The following is a 12370-nucleotide window of genomic DNA, read 5'->3' on the forward strand; positions in this document are numbered from 1 at the left end:
AAGTTTGTTGTTTTCTTGCAGAAACAGTGAGCAATAGCCGACAGATGACCCGGCCGAGAGCGCGACCTCAGAAAATGGCAAAGTTGAACAACCTCGGGATTTCCCCATTCTCCCTTTTCTCCATACCGGTTATCATTCCCCGGACCAAATTACTCTGCCAACGATGATTCGCCGAGCCCGATAGTCGCATCACCGCCCGATCCCGATTCCGACAATGCTCGTGAACCCTGCTTATCCAGCACCCATGCTCCGGCTTCAGCGCGCGCCTTGTGATCCAAGATAAATGCCTTCGTCTTCCGAACCATATCCGCGAGAATGCGTCGCGCTTGTCGCTTTTCAGTTCGATACTGTCTCGCTCGGCGCCGATAACGTGCGACTCTGCGCTCCATCTTTCGGAGTTGAGCGCGTTCGTGGTGGTAGATGGTGGACATAAAATCGTGGATAGGTGTGGTATTGTCTGCATTCAGATTGCCGTTGACGATCTCTTGAGATATGATAAGGATCGTGGTGGTCATGTCTTTCGCGATGGAGGAAATGAGCCTGGTCTTCTGCTCTTGACATAGACCGGTTAGGTTTCGCAGGGCGGATGCCGCGGATTGAGTCATTTTGGTAAGTGGTAGTATGACTTGAGTTGGATAATGGTAAATGTAGGCTTGTAGACTTGTAGAAGAAGAGAAATTGCTCAGATGTAGGCATTAGAATGCTACAGACTGCAAGATATATGTTTGGTGTTGTACAAAGAAGTTCACTGTACCTGCAAACGCTCGCTGCTTACGAACTCTGCAAGAGAATACAACATACTGCATGTGCAATCTCTACAGTACAAAGAACAAGGTATACTCAAGCAAACAATCCACCTAATTGATTATCCAAACTCATCTAAATTGCGTCGTCCCTCAGCAATTGTATAGGGCTAGCCCTCCCCACCAGTTTGTACCGTTTGTCTCAAAATTTCTCTCCGCATCATCTCCGACAGAAGAACTCAGCAAAACAACCCCTCACCAGCCCCTCTATACAACTTACCTCTTACTTACGCAAACGAGCTCCGGCTCCAACAAACACCGCCAAAATGTCACACCCGCAAATCGAAGAACTTCCCGACGACTTCGACGAGTCGATGGACCTGAACAAGCCCCCACCGCAACCAACTACCCCGCCAACAGCCGGCCCCGAGCTACCTGTCCCTGGAAATGAAGAAAGAATGAGACAGGCGGAGAAGGATGCGCAGAAACCGGATCTTCCGCCGGCGATGGCGGCTGTGGATTCGCATACGACGGATGAGTTGGCGGATATTCTGAATAAGACGCCGTTGTTTATGACTGATATTAGCAAGGCGGGGGATGAGCGTGTGTTTTCTCACAATTTTTACCTCCTGATGACATAGGGTGCTAACTTGATGTTCGTGGATGCGCAGACGGCGAAAACATCATGCTTGATGCGCTCCGCGCACTCCAGAACGAAGGTACACGCGGTGACGTCGCGCAGAACTTCCGTGAGCAGGGGAATGAGGCTGCGCGTGAGAAGAGATGGATTGATGCGAAGGAGTACTATACCAAGGGTATTGCGGTGCTGCGCAGCAAGGAGCAGAAGTGGGATAAGCCTGAGGATGAGAAGGAGGAGGAACGGCTGCAGAGGGAGGTTGAGGAAGCGTCTTACATCAACCGGGCGTTGTGTAATTTGGAACTGAGTATGTTGTCCTTACCCGGCTTGGGGGCTTTAGTCGAATGCTAACAAATGAGTGATGTAGAGAACTACCGCTCAACAACCCTCGACTGCGCCGCAGTCCTCAAGCTCAACCCTCGCAACGTCAAAGCATACTACCGCTCCGCCATGGCCCTTTACGCCCTCGACAAGATCGCCGAAGCCGAAGACGTCGCTCAGCGCGGTCTAGCCCTCGATCCATCTAACAAACCCCTCGTCACAATCTCCACCAAGGTCTCCGAGCGCAAAGCCTCCCTAGAACGTCTAGCCGCCAAGCGCCGCGCCGAAGACGAGCGCACCAAGAAAGAGAAGACCCTGCTTAGCACCGCCCTCCTGGCGCGCCAAATCCGGACCCGCAAGACAGACCAGCCGCCCGAGATGGAAGACGCCACGATCAAACTCACGCCTGACCCGCTTTCTCCCGAATCTACCCTCGAGTTCCCCACCGTCTTGCTTTACCCGATGGACGCACAGTCCGATTTCATCAAGGGATTCCCCGAGGCTACTTCTATTGACGACCATCTGGACTACATTTTCCCGCTGCCGTGGGATACCAAGAAGGAGTATACAAAGGGGAACGTGGAGTGCTTTATGGACACGTGTACCGGGGGAATGATCAAGGCGGGGAAGAAGATCCCGATGCTGCAGATTCTGTCGGGGAGTAAGGTTGAGGTTGTGGATGAGTTGGTGAGGATCTATGTTGTGCCGTCTGGGAAGAGTAAGGAGTTTATCGCTGCTATGAAGGCCAGGAAGGCGGGTTGAAATGGGAACTCAAGACAATCAAGACCATCAGTCCGTTGATGGTCTGCCATATCCGACCGAGGAAGCTTCACCCAGCGCCGCGCCGAGACGTGCCTACTTTACAACCCCGAGTGTCTGCATTGTTGCGTGCAGCCATAGGTAGCGTAGCATCGTCGAACAGCACAACAGCGATGCCTCAGCGTCATCGCCATGGGCGACACTCGCTCCTGCCGCCGCCCTAAATTGGCCTATAGAGCTTGTTCCGAAATAGAATACCCTCAATAGAAATCTATAGATCTCATGACGTTTCGCCTTCAGTGTCACACAGGCAACGAGTTGTGAAACTACCTAAAAACCAACACAGACTAAATCTGCAACACCAAAAGCGCGTGGCATAAAGAACTTAGCAACCTGCGCTTTGACAGCAATCGCGCAGCTCCTGCAAGCCCTTTGTCAAGGGCCTAGATTATATGCAGGTAATGGTGAAAGAACAGCCCAATCCGCTCAAAGGCACCATCAGACACGGACGTCCGCAACTGTTCCTGAATGACTTCACCCTTGCTATTGAGGGAAGGTTGCGGAATGGTTCTTGCTGGTGTCGCATGATATTCAGTTTGCCAGCCCTAACATTTATAAGTGGTATAAAGATACGTTGTACCCTCGTGCCTATTTCATGTCCCACTCTCAAGACGAACTTGTTGAACTAAACAAACAAACAAACAGAGTTACCTAATAATGTATTTCAGGCTTATCGCGGTTATTTTGGGCCTTGTTGCCTTGATGGCACCTGCCTCGGTCTGGGCTGTATGTCTCCACCACCAACCACACCCTCTACACTCTACAAACCACACCTCTCTACAGAACTGAACTATCCACTGACAATTCCATCTAGCTTCCCCAACCCCAACCCCAGGCCCCAACGCCCATTCCCGTCTCGCCAACCATCCTCCGCGAATCCCTCTTCAGCAAAGAAGAAGTTGAAGTCGACGCTGAAGTCGAACTCAACCACAACCAACCCAGGAACGCCGACTGGACCTTTGACATCTCCTTGCTAAACGACACCATGTCCGAAACCGAAACCGACGGGCACCTTCAAAAACGGCACACCGTAGATTGCTGGCGAGATGAATATATCGCCGCCGACGTCATCCCCATAACAGAAGGCATCGAGTACCTCCGCAAGCGCAAGGGCCGACCCGATCTCGATCCAAGCAAGTGTACCGTCGTGAGCTGTTCTTATAATGCCGCGATCTACTGGTGTAACATGGTGAGGAATCTACCCTGCCTTTACCTATACTTACCCAACTCATACGAACCATAACTGACTGACTGGCTGCTTCTCTTCTTGTTCGTGTCTAGCGACCTAAGAAGTTCTACCTCCCAAGCTTCAATAATATCGCCGACAGCGCGCAAGTGCTTAAGAATGAGTGCTGGAAGGGGGACGTCAGAAGGCCTTTTGGCGGGCAGGTGCATCACAAGGATGGCTGGTATGCTGGTATCGATGGGTATCATTGGAAGTGTTGATCTTGACTTGGCTGGACTGGATTTGAAATTGGATTTGGATTTGGGTTGGACTGGTATGGGCTCATATGAGCTGTTCTATTCTACTTCTCTCTTTAACTTGCACTGGGACTTGGATTTGGTGTATGTATATGCTAAATCAATGTCTGATATTGTTGATGAATAATGAATGAATGGATAATTTAAACAGAAACATTGTGGTACTGTTGACTAGACATTAATTATCATGTTGTATTTATCTCTATAAGGATACAACAAGAAGGACTTTTCTATATAGATCATGCTCTGCCACTACCGCCGAGATGTAATATGCCCAAACCAAAACCAAGAGACAAGCAGAAAAGAAAGAACATGTCAGATACCAAAGTCAAGCCAGAATACCCTATATAGAAACCTGATGATCTCACAACAATGGGCGTTTGAAATAGCCTAAGCAATGCCCTGGACCCATCACTGACGAGACTCAAACTGCAACGTCCAAAAGGGAGTTGCATAAAGAGCTTATTCGATTTTTCTCTGTACAAAGTCACTTACACCAAACCCTTTGTCCAGAACTCAAACCAGCTGGAACTTGAATGTAACTGTGAAAGAGCAACTAAACCAACTCAAAGATCTTCCCACAAGCATCAAGAATGTCACTCACGAACAGTCGCAGAAGTGTCTCTGCTGGATGGGGTCATCTGGCGCTCAGCCCTAAGAGGTATTATGCCTTCATACTTCAAATATGCCTCTTACCCCCCTCTGGATACCCTTGGTACTAATCTCTAATCTCTAATCTCTAATCCCGATATCCCAACGTCCCAACATACATACACCGACTCAGACTCAGGACAGGCTTCCTGAACATCTTTTCATAATGTACCCCAAATCTACATGGATCACGACCCTACTCGCCTTGACGGCGACAGTCTCGGCTGTATGTCTCCCTTTCCAGCTCCTACAAACAATACCTACCTCTCCATCTACAAGATCAGATAAAAGCTAACACTTATACCCTCCCACATATAGCTCCCGCAACCCCAAGCACCCTCTTCCACCCCCAACCCACCAACAGCCCTAAGCACCCCCCTCTCAGCCTCAACAACCACAACCACAACCCCAACCCCCGTCGACGCAACAATCCTCCCAGACTCCCCCTTCTCAAAAGAAGAAGTCGAGATTGAACATCCCAGCACCCTCGACAAAACATCCGACTACACCGCTCTCTTCCCCAACAGCAGCATGCCCGAAAGCCAAAGCCACCCGTCCTCGAATCAAAAGCGACACACCCTAACCTGCGAACCGAACCCCAAGAAAAAAGGCGCCTTACGAAAGCGCGTCAAGGACGGCATCCAGTACCTCCGCAAGCGCGAGGGCAAGCCAGAGCTCCCCCCGGGGAAATGCGCTGTTGTCAGTTGTTCTTGGGGGGATGCGATTAATTGGTGTAATTGGGTGAGTTCTGTTTCTTTTTTTTTCTTCTTCTTGTCCGAGTGAGTTAGGTAGGTACCTACCTACCTACCTGCCTACCTACCTGGACATGCAGCCCCTCCCTCCCCTAAAACTTACCTATATAGCATCGCTTGCCCTGCCCTGCCCTGCCCTGCCCTGAGATGTATTGCTAATAATTCCATCTTCCGCATATAGGGACCCAAAGAATTCACACTCCCAAGCTACAATTTCATCGCTGATAGCGCGCAAGCTATCTTTGACGATTGCTACGACGGGCACAGTAAAAAGCCGTTTGGTGGATGGGTGGATCATGCTGATCACTGGACGGTTCTTATTAATGGCGACAAGGATAAGGATTGGTGTGAGCGTTTGTCGTGAGGTGGCTTTTGTTATGAGTGTTGGTATGATAGTCTTAATGGGTTGCATATTTAGGTATAGGTATATGAGCTGGGCTCTACTCTACTTATCCTATTTGAAACTACACATTTGAAACTGCACTGGATTGTACGTATGCATGAAGTGATAGTTTGGATCGGAAGATCATGGTATCAATGACTAGACATTAGTTATTATATTGTATTTCTCTATGTTTATGCACCAAGAAGAATTTTTCTATATGGATCACGCTCTGCCGCCGCCGCCGCCGAGATGTAATGTGCCCTGAACGCCAAAACCGAGAGACAATCAAAAGGCCAACAGACGGAAAGGAAACAATATGCAAGAGGCCAATGATAAATGCCAGATCAAATGCACGCTAAAACCAAGAAAAGTGTTATACAAGACCAATAGTATACATAGTGTCACAATGTGCGGCCGGCAAAATGTTTAGTAGCCGAAGTAATAGGGTTGTCCGTATCCGGAAGTAGAAGCAGAAGAGCCCATAGAATGAATCGGTACAGAAGTGCCGGGATGCGGCTCGTTCATGTACGCGGTATGCTGAGGCAAATGAGAGTGAGAATGAGAGGGAGCCATCTGCTGCTGAGAATAGGAGTTCATCGCGAACGGCTGCATATCGAATGTTGATGTCGGTGCGGAGTCATGGTGCTGGTACATTGATGTCAAGTAGTTGAGGGTGTATGGAGCCGCAGAGGAGTCGATGCTGGGGTGTTTCATGGTGGAGCTGAGTGGTGGAAGTGCTGAGGAGACGGGGACGGGAAGATGGCATGCGTCCCAGGGAGAAGTAGTCGGGACAGAGGGCATGACTACCGACTGGGCAGAATGCGGCGAGACTTCTGCACCTTGTCGGGTCATGGTAGAGCCGACGGTTGAGAGATTTGTAGGAAAGACAGAGGTATGAGCTTCTAAGTCGGGGATGTCTTGGCGGTAAGAGTTATTGGATTGAGAGAAAGAGGCGGCGGGTGAGAATGTAGATGCTTGGGAATCTGCTACGTCTGGAAGATGAACGCGGGAGACATAGACCACTGCTTGGGTGTCTGATGCGTGTTAGCGAGTGTCTTCCGTCTCGAGAATGATACATACCAGTGCCGCCGCCGTCAAGGTACCGCTCTTCCTCCCCGCGAACTCGGTAGATCTCATCCAAGACCTGTAGGCGCTCAACGGGTGCGATTTGTCGACGGATGGATTGATCTGCTTCTTTGAGTTTCTCCACGTCAATAGCGTGGCTCCCGCGGAGCTCACAGAGAATGTGAACGAGGAGTCGGATGCGGTCTGTAAGAATTAGTACAGTCGAAGCCAAGTTAGTTCATCAACCACTTACCCGGCTTCTTGAGGTGGTCCGGCTCGCGGTGGATGACGCCTTCCGGCCACCATGGGGGCTTTGTGTCTTCCGGGTCAAGCTTGTGCGGAACACCTGCGATGTTCTTGTGGCCGTTGTATGGGTAGCTGACTTGCTTTCGCGGTTCGACGAGTTTAACATAAGCCTTTGCTAGAATGCGGCAGTTTGTCTGGTGCAGGCTGTCGAACGCCTTTTCGTAGTATTTTCGTAGGAGGGCTTTGTTGGCGATTGGGAGCATGCTCTTGGGATAGCATGTTATGTTCATTGGTAGGACGTGTTCGTGTGATTCGCGTTTCCGCTTTTTGCTACCGTCAGCGAGTTCGGAACTAGGTTTGTTAGAAGTGATAAAGCACCAATGGTGGATGTAGACGTACATAGAGGATCTGCGACTGTAGCTTGGAGTCCGAGGCTCTGAAGAGAGGGGACTTCTTCGATTGCGGAAATTATAGGTGTATTCAAACGAATCTGGCAAGATCATTTAGCGTCTGCTAATATGTTTGGTTGGAATCCGTACTGGCAGGTCTTGTGCCATCCCCGGAAAGTGCAACTGCTTTCAAGAATGATTGCGTTACATCCGAAGATAGTATACTGTGGCAGTCATTTGCAATCGAAGGAGAGGCTTCGAAGCGCAGTTTTCCAGTCTCATCAATGTAGAGAAGTGCGAAATGGTGAGATGCTAAGCTGTCCAATGGCCCCTCCACTGGAGCCGCGGCGGACTAAATAGGGCAATCAGTCAAGTCCATGTGCTGCATCTGATCCAAACAAACCATGATCGTAATCGTGGAATCTGCACAGGAGGAATGTTCGAATTCAGAAACTCTCGAATGGAGCAGTGACTGGTGAGGGTTTCCGAGAGGCTGAAGAACGTTTGCTGGCTGTCGATCTAGGAAAGACAACGACAGAGCATGGGGGAAGACTTTAACTTATGAGTAAATGGCTGATGAGCGCCAGGAAAATTAAAGAAAAGCAACTGCTTCAGCTTAAGATCCACATTTGGTGCTTTGGATCCCACGTTAGAGGATGGGCAGATGGCAAGTACAAACCGTATAGAGTTCGTCAGCCGACAGAGGGGAAGTGATCGAGAGGCAAGTCGACAAGAAGGGAAAACATAAGGATGTCCCCACACACTATGAGGACCCCAGTTGAGAATATTCGGATGCCTGCCGGCCTGCCACTCGACGCAATGACTCCAACATGGGAAGCTTCTCAATAGCGTGGCAACGCGGGTCCCGAGAGGCGATATCGACCGGGATCATGGAATTTCGATGCGCCTGATGTTCCAGGCTAATGCACCTCTGCATCCTTATTTAACATCTGCACCGGTGATCAACCGAACTTGACACTTGTGGAGGCCAATTGCAATTCTACCAGTGGTATTGCTGCAGCAGCAACATCCACAGTGGCCTTGACTGCCGGAAGCCGAGAGTACGCTCTTTACGGCGAATCTTGACAAAGCAGCGTCAGCCTCGTATCGGTTTGGTATACCATGGTAGAATATTCCCATCTCTATCATGATCACGATGACCTCGAGCAAGGTGATCTCGTTCTCGCCGGGGAGTCCGGACAGCATGATGGGTCTGAACTCTAATGTTGCCATGTATAAACGTGACAAATACAGCGGTCGATGTTTTCGACAACCTGTGGCGGATTCCACTCTCCCGGTACTTTGCTCCCTATGAAGAGAGCTATCCATAGCTCACATGCTCGGCATGGCGTAGACTTGTACTGGATGTGGGTCTATAATCGATTTGGGTTGTTTCGTTCCAGCCCCAGCATGAAGTGAGAATGCGGACCTAACAGGGTACTCTAGGCGTTGAGAGCGCCAACGACTAGCTGCGGCCGGATAAAGTTCACGAACGACATCTGTTTTGGGCCTCTGACATTAGGCTAGCGGATCGGAAGGAAGACCTGCATATCCGTGAAACCATCCATCTGGTTCCTGGGAAGTGAGAGATGTGCAAGCGAGATAATGTTGCGTTGTGCGCATGGATAATATTGCCGGGATGTCTGGAAGGCGCTTGGATAGGACAAAGCTTGTTCCTTGACGTACCGTTGAGGCCGTTTAACGAATGCAAAGAATCGTAGTTGACCAATTTGTGATAGGCTACCAGTACGCCTGCGGACTTGTTGGCAACTGCTGAAAAGTAGGGTCCAGATTCCCCAGTGAAAGCGCACTGGAGCGAATCGCCGCCGGTCCCGTATAAATTGGAAGAGGACGACGACAACTATTCGCTTCCGGTAATAAGATAACAAAACGCCAGTTTTGCCGTTTCATTGGAGTAGAAGAAACCAGGGGTTTGATCTGTCGAGGTGGGAATATGACAATGCATATAGATCCACCACGGACATATGACTGGTCACGCTGATCATAGTGGCGGCGGAGCAGCAGACGACACCCCATCTAGGCGAAATCGAGAAAGGCATTGTAATCTAGATTAACGTGCCGGAATTTCCAGCTTGATGACCTTTTCGTCTCCCAACAAATCCTGGAAGACTTCCGGAGATATTTCATAGTTGAACTGTATGTCGAGGTCGGCGTCTGCCTTGTTCCGCAGCGTCCTGGAGCCGACAAGTTGCAACTGGGAAGTTAATGATGACAATTGCCACACGATTGATCGCAGGCTTAACGAACATGCAATTGATCCTAGCGCTGTAGTTCTGGATGCGGATCCTCAAGCCGGCTTTCTATCATATAGGCTGAAACAGCCAAGAAGGCGCCTTTGAATAGCACACTTTCGGTCATGGAGTCTGGACTGGAAGATTGAATGACCCAGGGGTTGTCCGCGCGAAGAGAAAGGTACAGAGTACTTTGTACTTTGTTTATTCTGCGTCTAGAGTCATGGGGGTAAGGGGGCTGCGACCTCTGGTGTCTGCCAATGGACTAGGCCATCTTGTAGAGTTCCGCGGTTTGATTCCGCAATGATCCGACAGCCTCCAAGTCAATTTCATGATTCAAGTTTTGAGAAATGACAGACCCCAAAGCTGTGAGGAAAGGAGATTAGTTGAAGAAGGATGGCGATGCGACGTTGGGAGTAAGCCGGGGAAGCTATGTATTGATAATGGTGTTTGGGTATATATGTTACGTAAGTTACATTAATTTCAGCACTTTTATGTCACAGAAACAGTACACTACTTTCGTATTTACCTGTCAATACACGGATACTGATCAAGCACATGACCTTCTCACCTCGACAGCTTCTCTTCCTCTTCAACCTGTCTCGGTTGCGCTGTCTCTTACGCTGTACACTATTGCCCATCTCCTGTTGTAAATTGGCCTTAGCGTTCATTCATTCCTCATCCACCGCCCAGCAAGCTCGCATTAGTCGTTCGACCGCGGCCGATCAACCAGCAAATCTCTTTTGCCCCGATCTGCTCTCTATCAGCCCGATTCACTCTTTTCGACACCACCGCTCGTTGTCGCAACCAATCACCTTTTTGGTGATCGCAGCTTTCTTTTTCCTGCTTTACCGAATCTTTACCTAAAACCCCAGCTAAACGGCCCTTTGGCCTTGCCCATTGTCCTGCCCGCGTTGACGTCGAGTCGGATCTGGGCCGGCGCAAGAGGAACTGGGGAATCCCCAATCAACCCTGCTATCCTTAACAACGCTATTATTATCTGACCCGCGTCTCCAAGTCTCCTGAGCGCGCCGCGACCATGGACCCCAACGCTTCCGGCTACCCAATGCAGCATAATCCAGGTTTCCCTGTTGCTTCCCAGGGCAATCCGCAGCAGTTTCCTTACTACCCGAACCAAATGCCTTCCTTCCCTCAGTCGAATGCCCCCTCTCAGCCTTCCTTTGGCGCTGTACAACTCCAACAAGCCAGCGGAAATATGATGCCCCCGGGCTTCCCTCAACAATCGTCAGGTACGTTTGCTTGTTGATTTCTTTTTCTCGTGTCTCCTGAGCAGCAACCATTGCCTGATCCCCCGACGTTGGTTGAGCTGGAGAAAGTCAATTCTGCGCGCACGCCCTCAAAGCTTGCAGTCGAACTTTGTGATGATTACCGACTGACGCGTTTTATTTTCCGTCTGCAGGACCTCACGCGAACTTCTCAATTCCATTTACACAACCTCCCGTCTCTGGTGTTTTCGCTCAGCCAACAACATCAACTCCCAACATCCCCGCGACTCAAGCGCAATCTTTCCCGCAGAATATGGCATCCGGTATGGCGAAGGGTATGATACCTCCTCAACAACCGACTCCGACCCCACAAGTCGCGTCTCAAAGCTCCGCACCGGCCGTCCAGTCGCCTGCCGCGGTAGCGCGTGAGAAAGAGCGCGTTTCCGTACTCCTGGAAATCAACTCCATTTTGCTGCAAGAGGTCATCAATCTCCAGTCGTCCGGCAAAGCGGGCGGCCCACCCGCTCAACAGGGATCGCAAGAGAACCCGTCACCGACATCAGAGTCGACACCGGACAAGAATGCCCCTAGGACTCCTGAATACGCCAACTGTATGCGCCGTTTACAAATCAATCTCGGTTATCTGGCGACCGTAGCGGACAAGGGCAAGAAGTCCGCAGGAGTGGTTCCCTCAGCACCGGGCATTATGACACCACCTCCCCATCTACCCGCTCTGAACGACCTGTACGCCAAGCTCAATGAGCTTTTCCCACAGGCTGCTCAAGGAGCCGCAAGCGGCCAGCCTGGCGCGCAAGGATCCCAAGGAAATGGAGGCCCCAACTTGTCGCCAACTTCTGAAAATGTCGTGTGAGACCTGGCGAGAAGGATACTACGCGCCTACAATCATAAAATTCATCAATATCAGACACTGAGAGAATTGAGCCCATGACCACCTTGAAAAACCGGTGGTAAATCGGCGAAAGGTCTTCGACGTACGCTGCTCGGCTCTTGGAGCGAGACCAGAAATTTGGCGGAACTTCGATCCAACCTCTCAATCCCGTGCGAGTCGCTATATAGCCCTGGCGTACCTGGCGGATTTTGCCAGGGTTCGAGGGGCAGTATATATACCACCGCGCCGAGTGGAGGTATGGCGATATACAAACTACATGAACGCCTTGACGATGTATGTATAAGATAGAGCAGCTAGATATGTATTTCTATATTGAAATGAGTACAGCAATCATTTGCAAACCAGTCCCGTGACCCGTGCAGGCAGAAGCAGCCCAAATGTAACATGAAGCTCTCATATATATAAATAAAATCCCTGAAGGAAGGTCATCGGACAGAGATTTGGTGCAGGAGGGGGGAGGGGGCAGGCCCAATCAGTGAGGCTCAAGCGGCG

At 50.3% G+C, this 12370-nt stretch overlaps 6 protein-coding genes across 6 annotated transcripts; 4 read left to right on the top strand and 2 right to left on the bottom strand.

Moving 5' to 3' along the window:
- Positions 1 to 67: 67 nt before the first annotated feature.
- BDV14DRAFT_177261 (uncharacterized protein) lies at positions 68 to 974 on the bottom strand. The gene has a single exon (XM_073769379.1). The coding sequence runs from the start codon at positions 603 to 605 to the stop codon at positions 150 to 152; it is 456 nt and encodes a 151-aa protein (XP_073626088.1). The 5' UTR covers positions 606 to 974; the 3' UTR covers positions 68 to 149.
- Positions 975 to 2806, top strand: BDV14DRAFT_177262 (HSP70/90 family co-chaperone CNS1). The gene is made up of 3 exons (XM_073769380.1): positions 975 to 1346; positions 1415 to 1687; positions 1748 to 2806. The coding sequence occupies exons 1-3, from the start codon at positions 1070 to 1072 to the stop codon at positions 2461 to 2463; spliced, it is 1266 nt and encodes a 421-aa protein (XP_073626089.1). The 5' UTR covers positions 975 to 1069; the 3' UTR covers positions 2464 to 2806.
- Positions 2807 to 3144: 338 nt separating this feature from the next.
- Positions 3145 to 4151, top strand: BDV14DRAFT_177264 (uncharacterized protein). Its single transcript, XM_073769381.1, has 3 exons — positions 3145 to 3246; positions 3335 to 3709; positions 3802 to 4151. The coding sequence occupies exons 1-3, from the start codon at positions 3178 to 3180 to the stop codon at positions 3964 to 3966; spliced, it is 609 nt and encodes a 202-aa protein (XP_073626090.1). The 5' UTR covers positions 3145 to 3177; the 3' UTR covers positions 3967 to 4151.
- Positions 4152 to 4819: 668 nt separating this feature from the next.
- BDV14DRAFT_202167 (uncharacterized protein) lies at positions 4820 to 5769 on the top strand (the record flags this gene model as incomplete). Its single annotated transcript, XM_073773940.1, has 3 exons — positions 4820 to 4879; positions 4972 to 5394; positions 5587 to 5769. 3 exons carry the CDS (start codon positions 4820 to 4822, stop codon positions 5767 to 5769), a joined length of 666 nt encoding a protein of 221 aa, XP_073626091.1.
- A 366-nt stretch (positions 5770 to 6135) lies between these two features.
- On the bottom strand, positions 6136 to 8162 carry BDV14DRAFT_95082 (DUF2841 domain-containing protein). Its single transcript, XM_073777912.1, has 6 exons — positions 7894 to 8162; positions 7641 to 7842; positions 7501 to 7591; positions 7109 to 7452; positions 6871 to 7059; positions 6136 to 6824 (listed from the first exon to the last, which is right to left on the bottom strand). The coding sequence occupies exons 1-6, from the start codon at positions 7894 to 7896 to the stop codon at positions 6217 to 6219; spliced, it is 1437 nt and encodes a 478-aa protein (XP_073626092.1). The 5' UTR covers positions 7897 to 8162; the 3' UTR covers positions 6136 to 6216.
- A 2173-nt stretch (positions 8163 to 10335) lies between these two features.
- Positions 10336 to 12206, top strand: BDV14DRAFT_177266 (uncharacterized protein). The gene is made up of 2 exons (XM_073769382.1): positions 10336 to 10992; positions 11163 to 12206. The coding sequence occupies exons 1-2, from the start codon at positions 10782 to 10784 to the stop codon at positions 11837 to 11839; spliced, it is 888 nt and encodes a 295-aa protein (XP_073626093.1). The 5' UTR covers positions 10336 to 10781; the 3' UTR covers positions 11840 to 12206.
- Positions 12207 to 12370: the final 164 nt, after the last annotated feature.

The sequence above is a fragment of the Aspergillus stella-maris genome, assembly GCF_047715825.1.
Source record: "Aspergillus stella-maris strain CBS 113639 unplaced genomic scaffold BDV14scaffold_44, whole genome shotgun sequence".
NCBI lineage: Eukaryota > Fungi > Ascomycota > Eurotiomycetes > Eurotiales > Aspergillaceae > Aspergillus > Aspergillus stella-maris.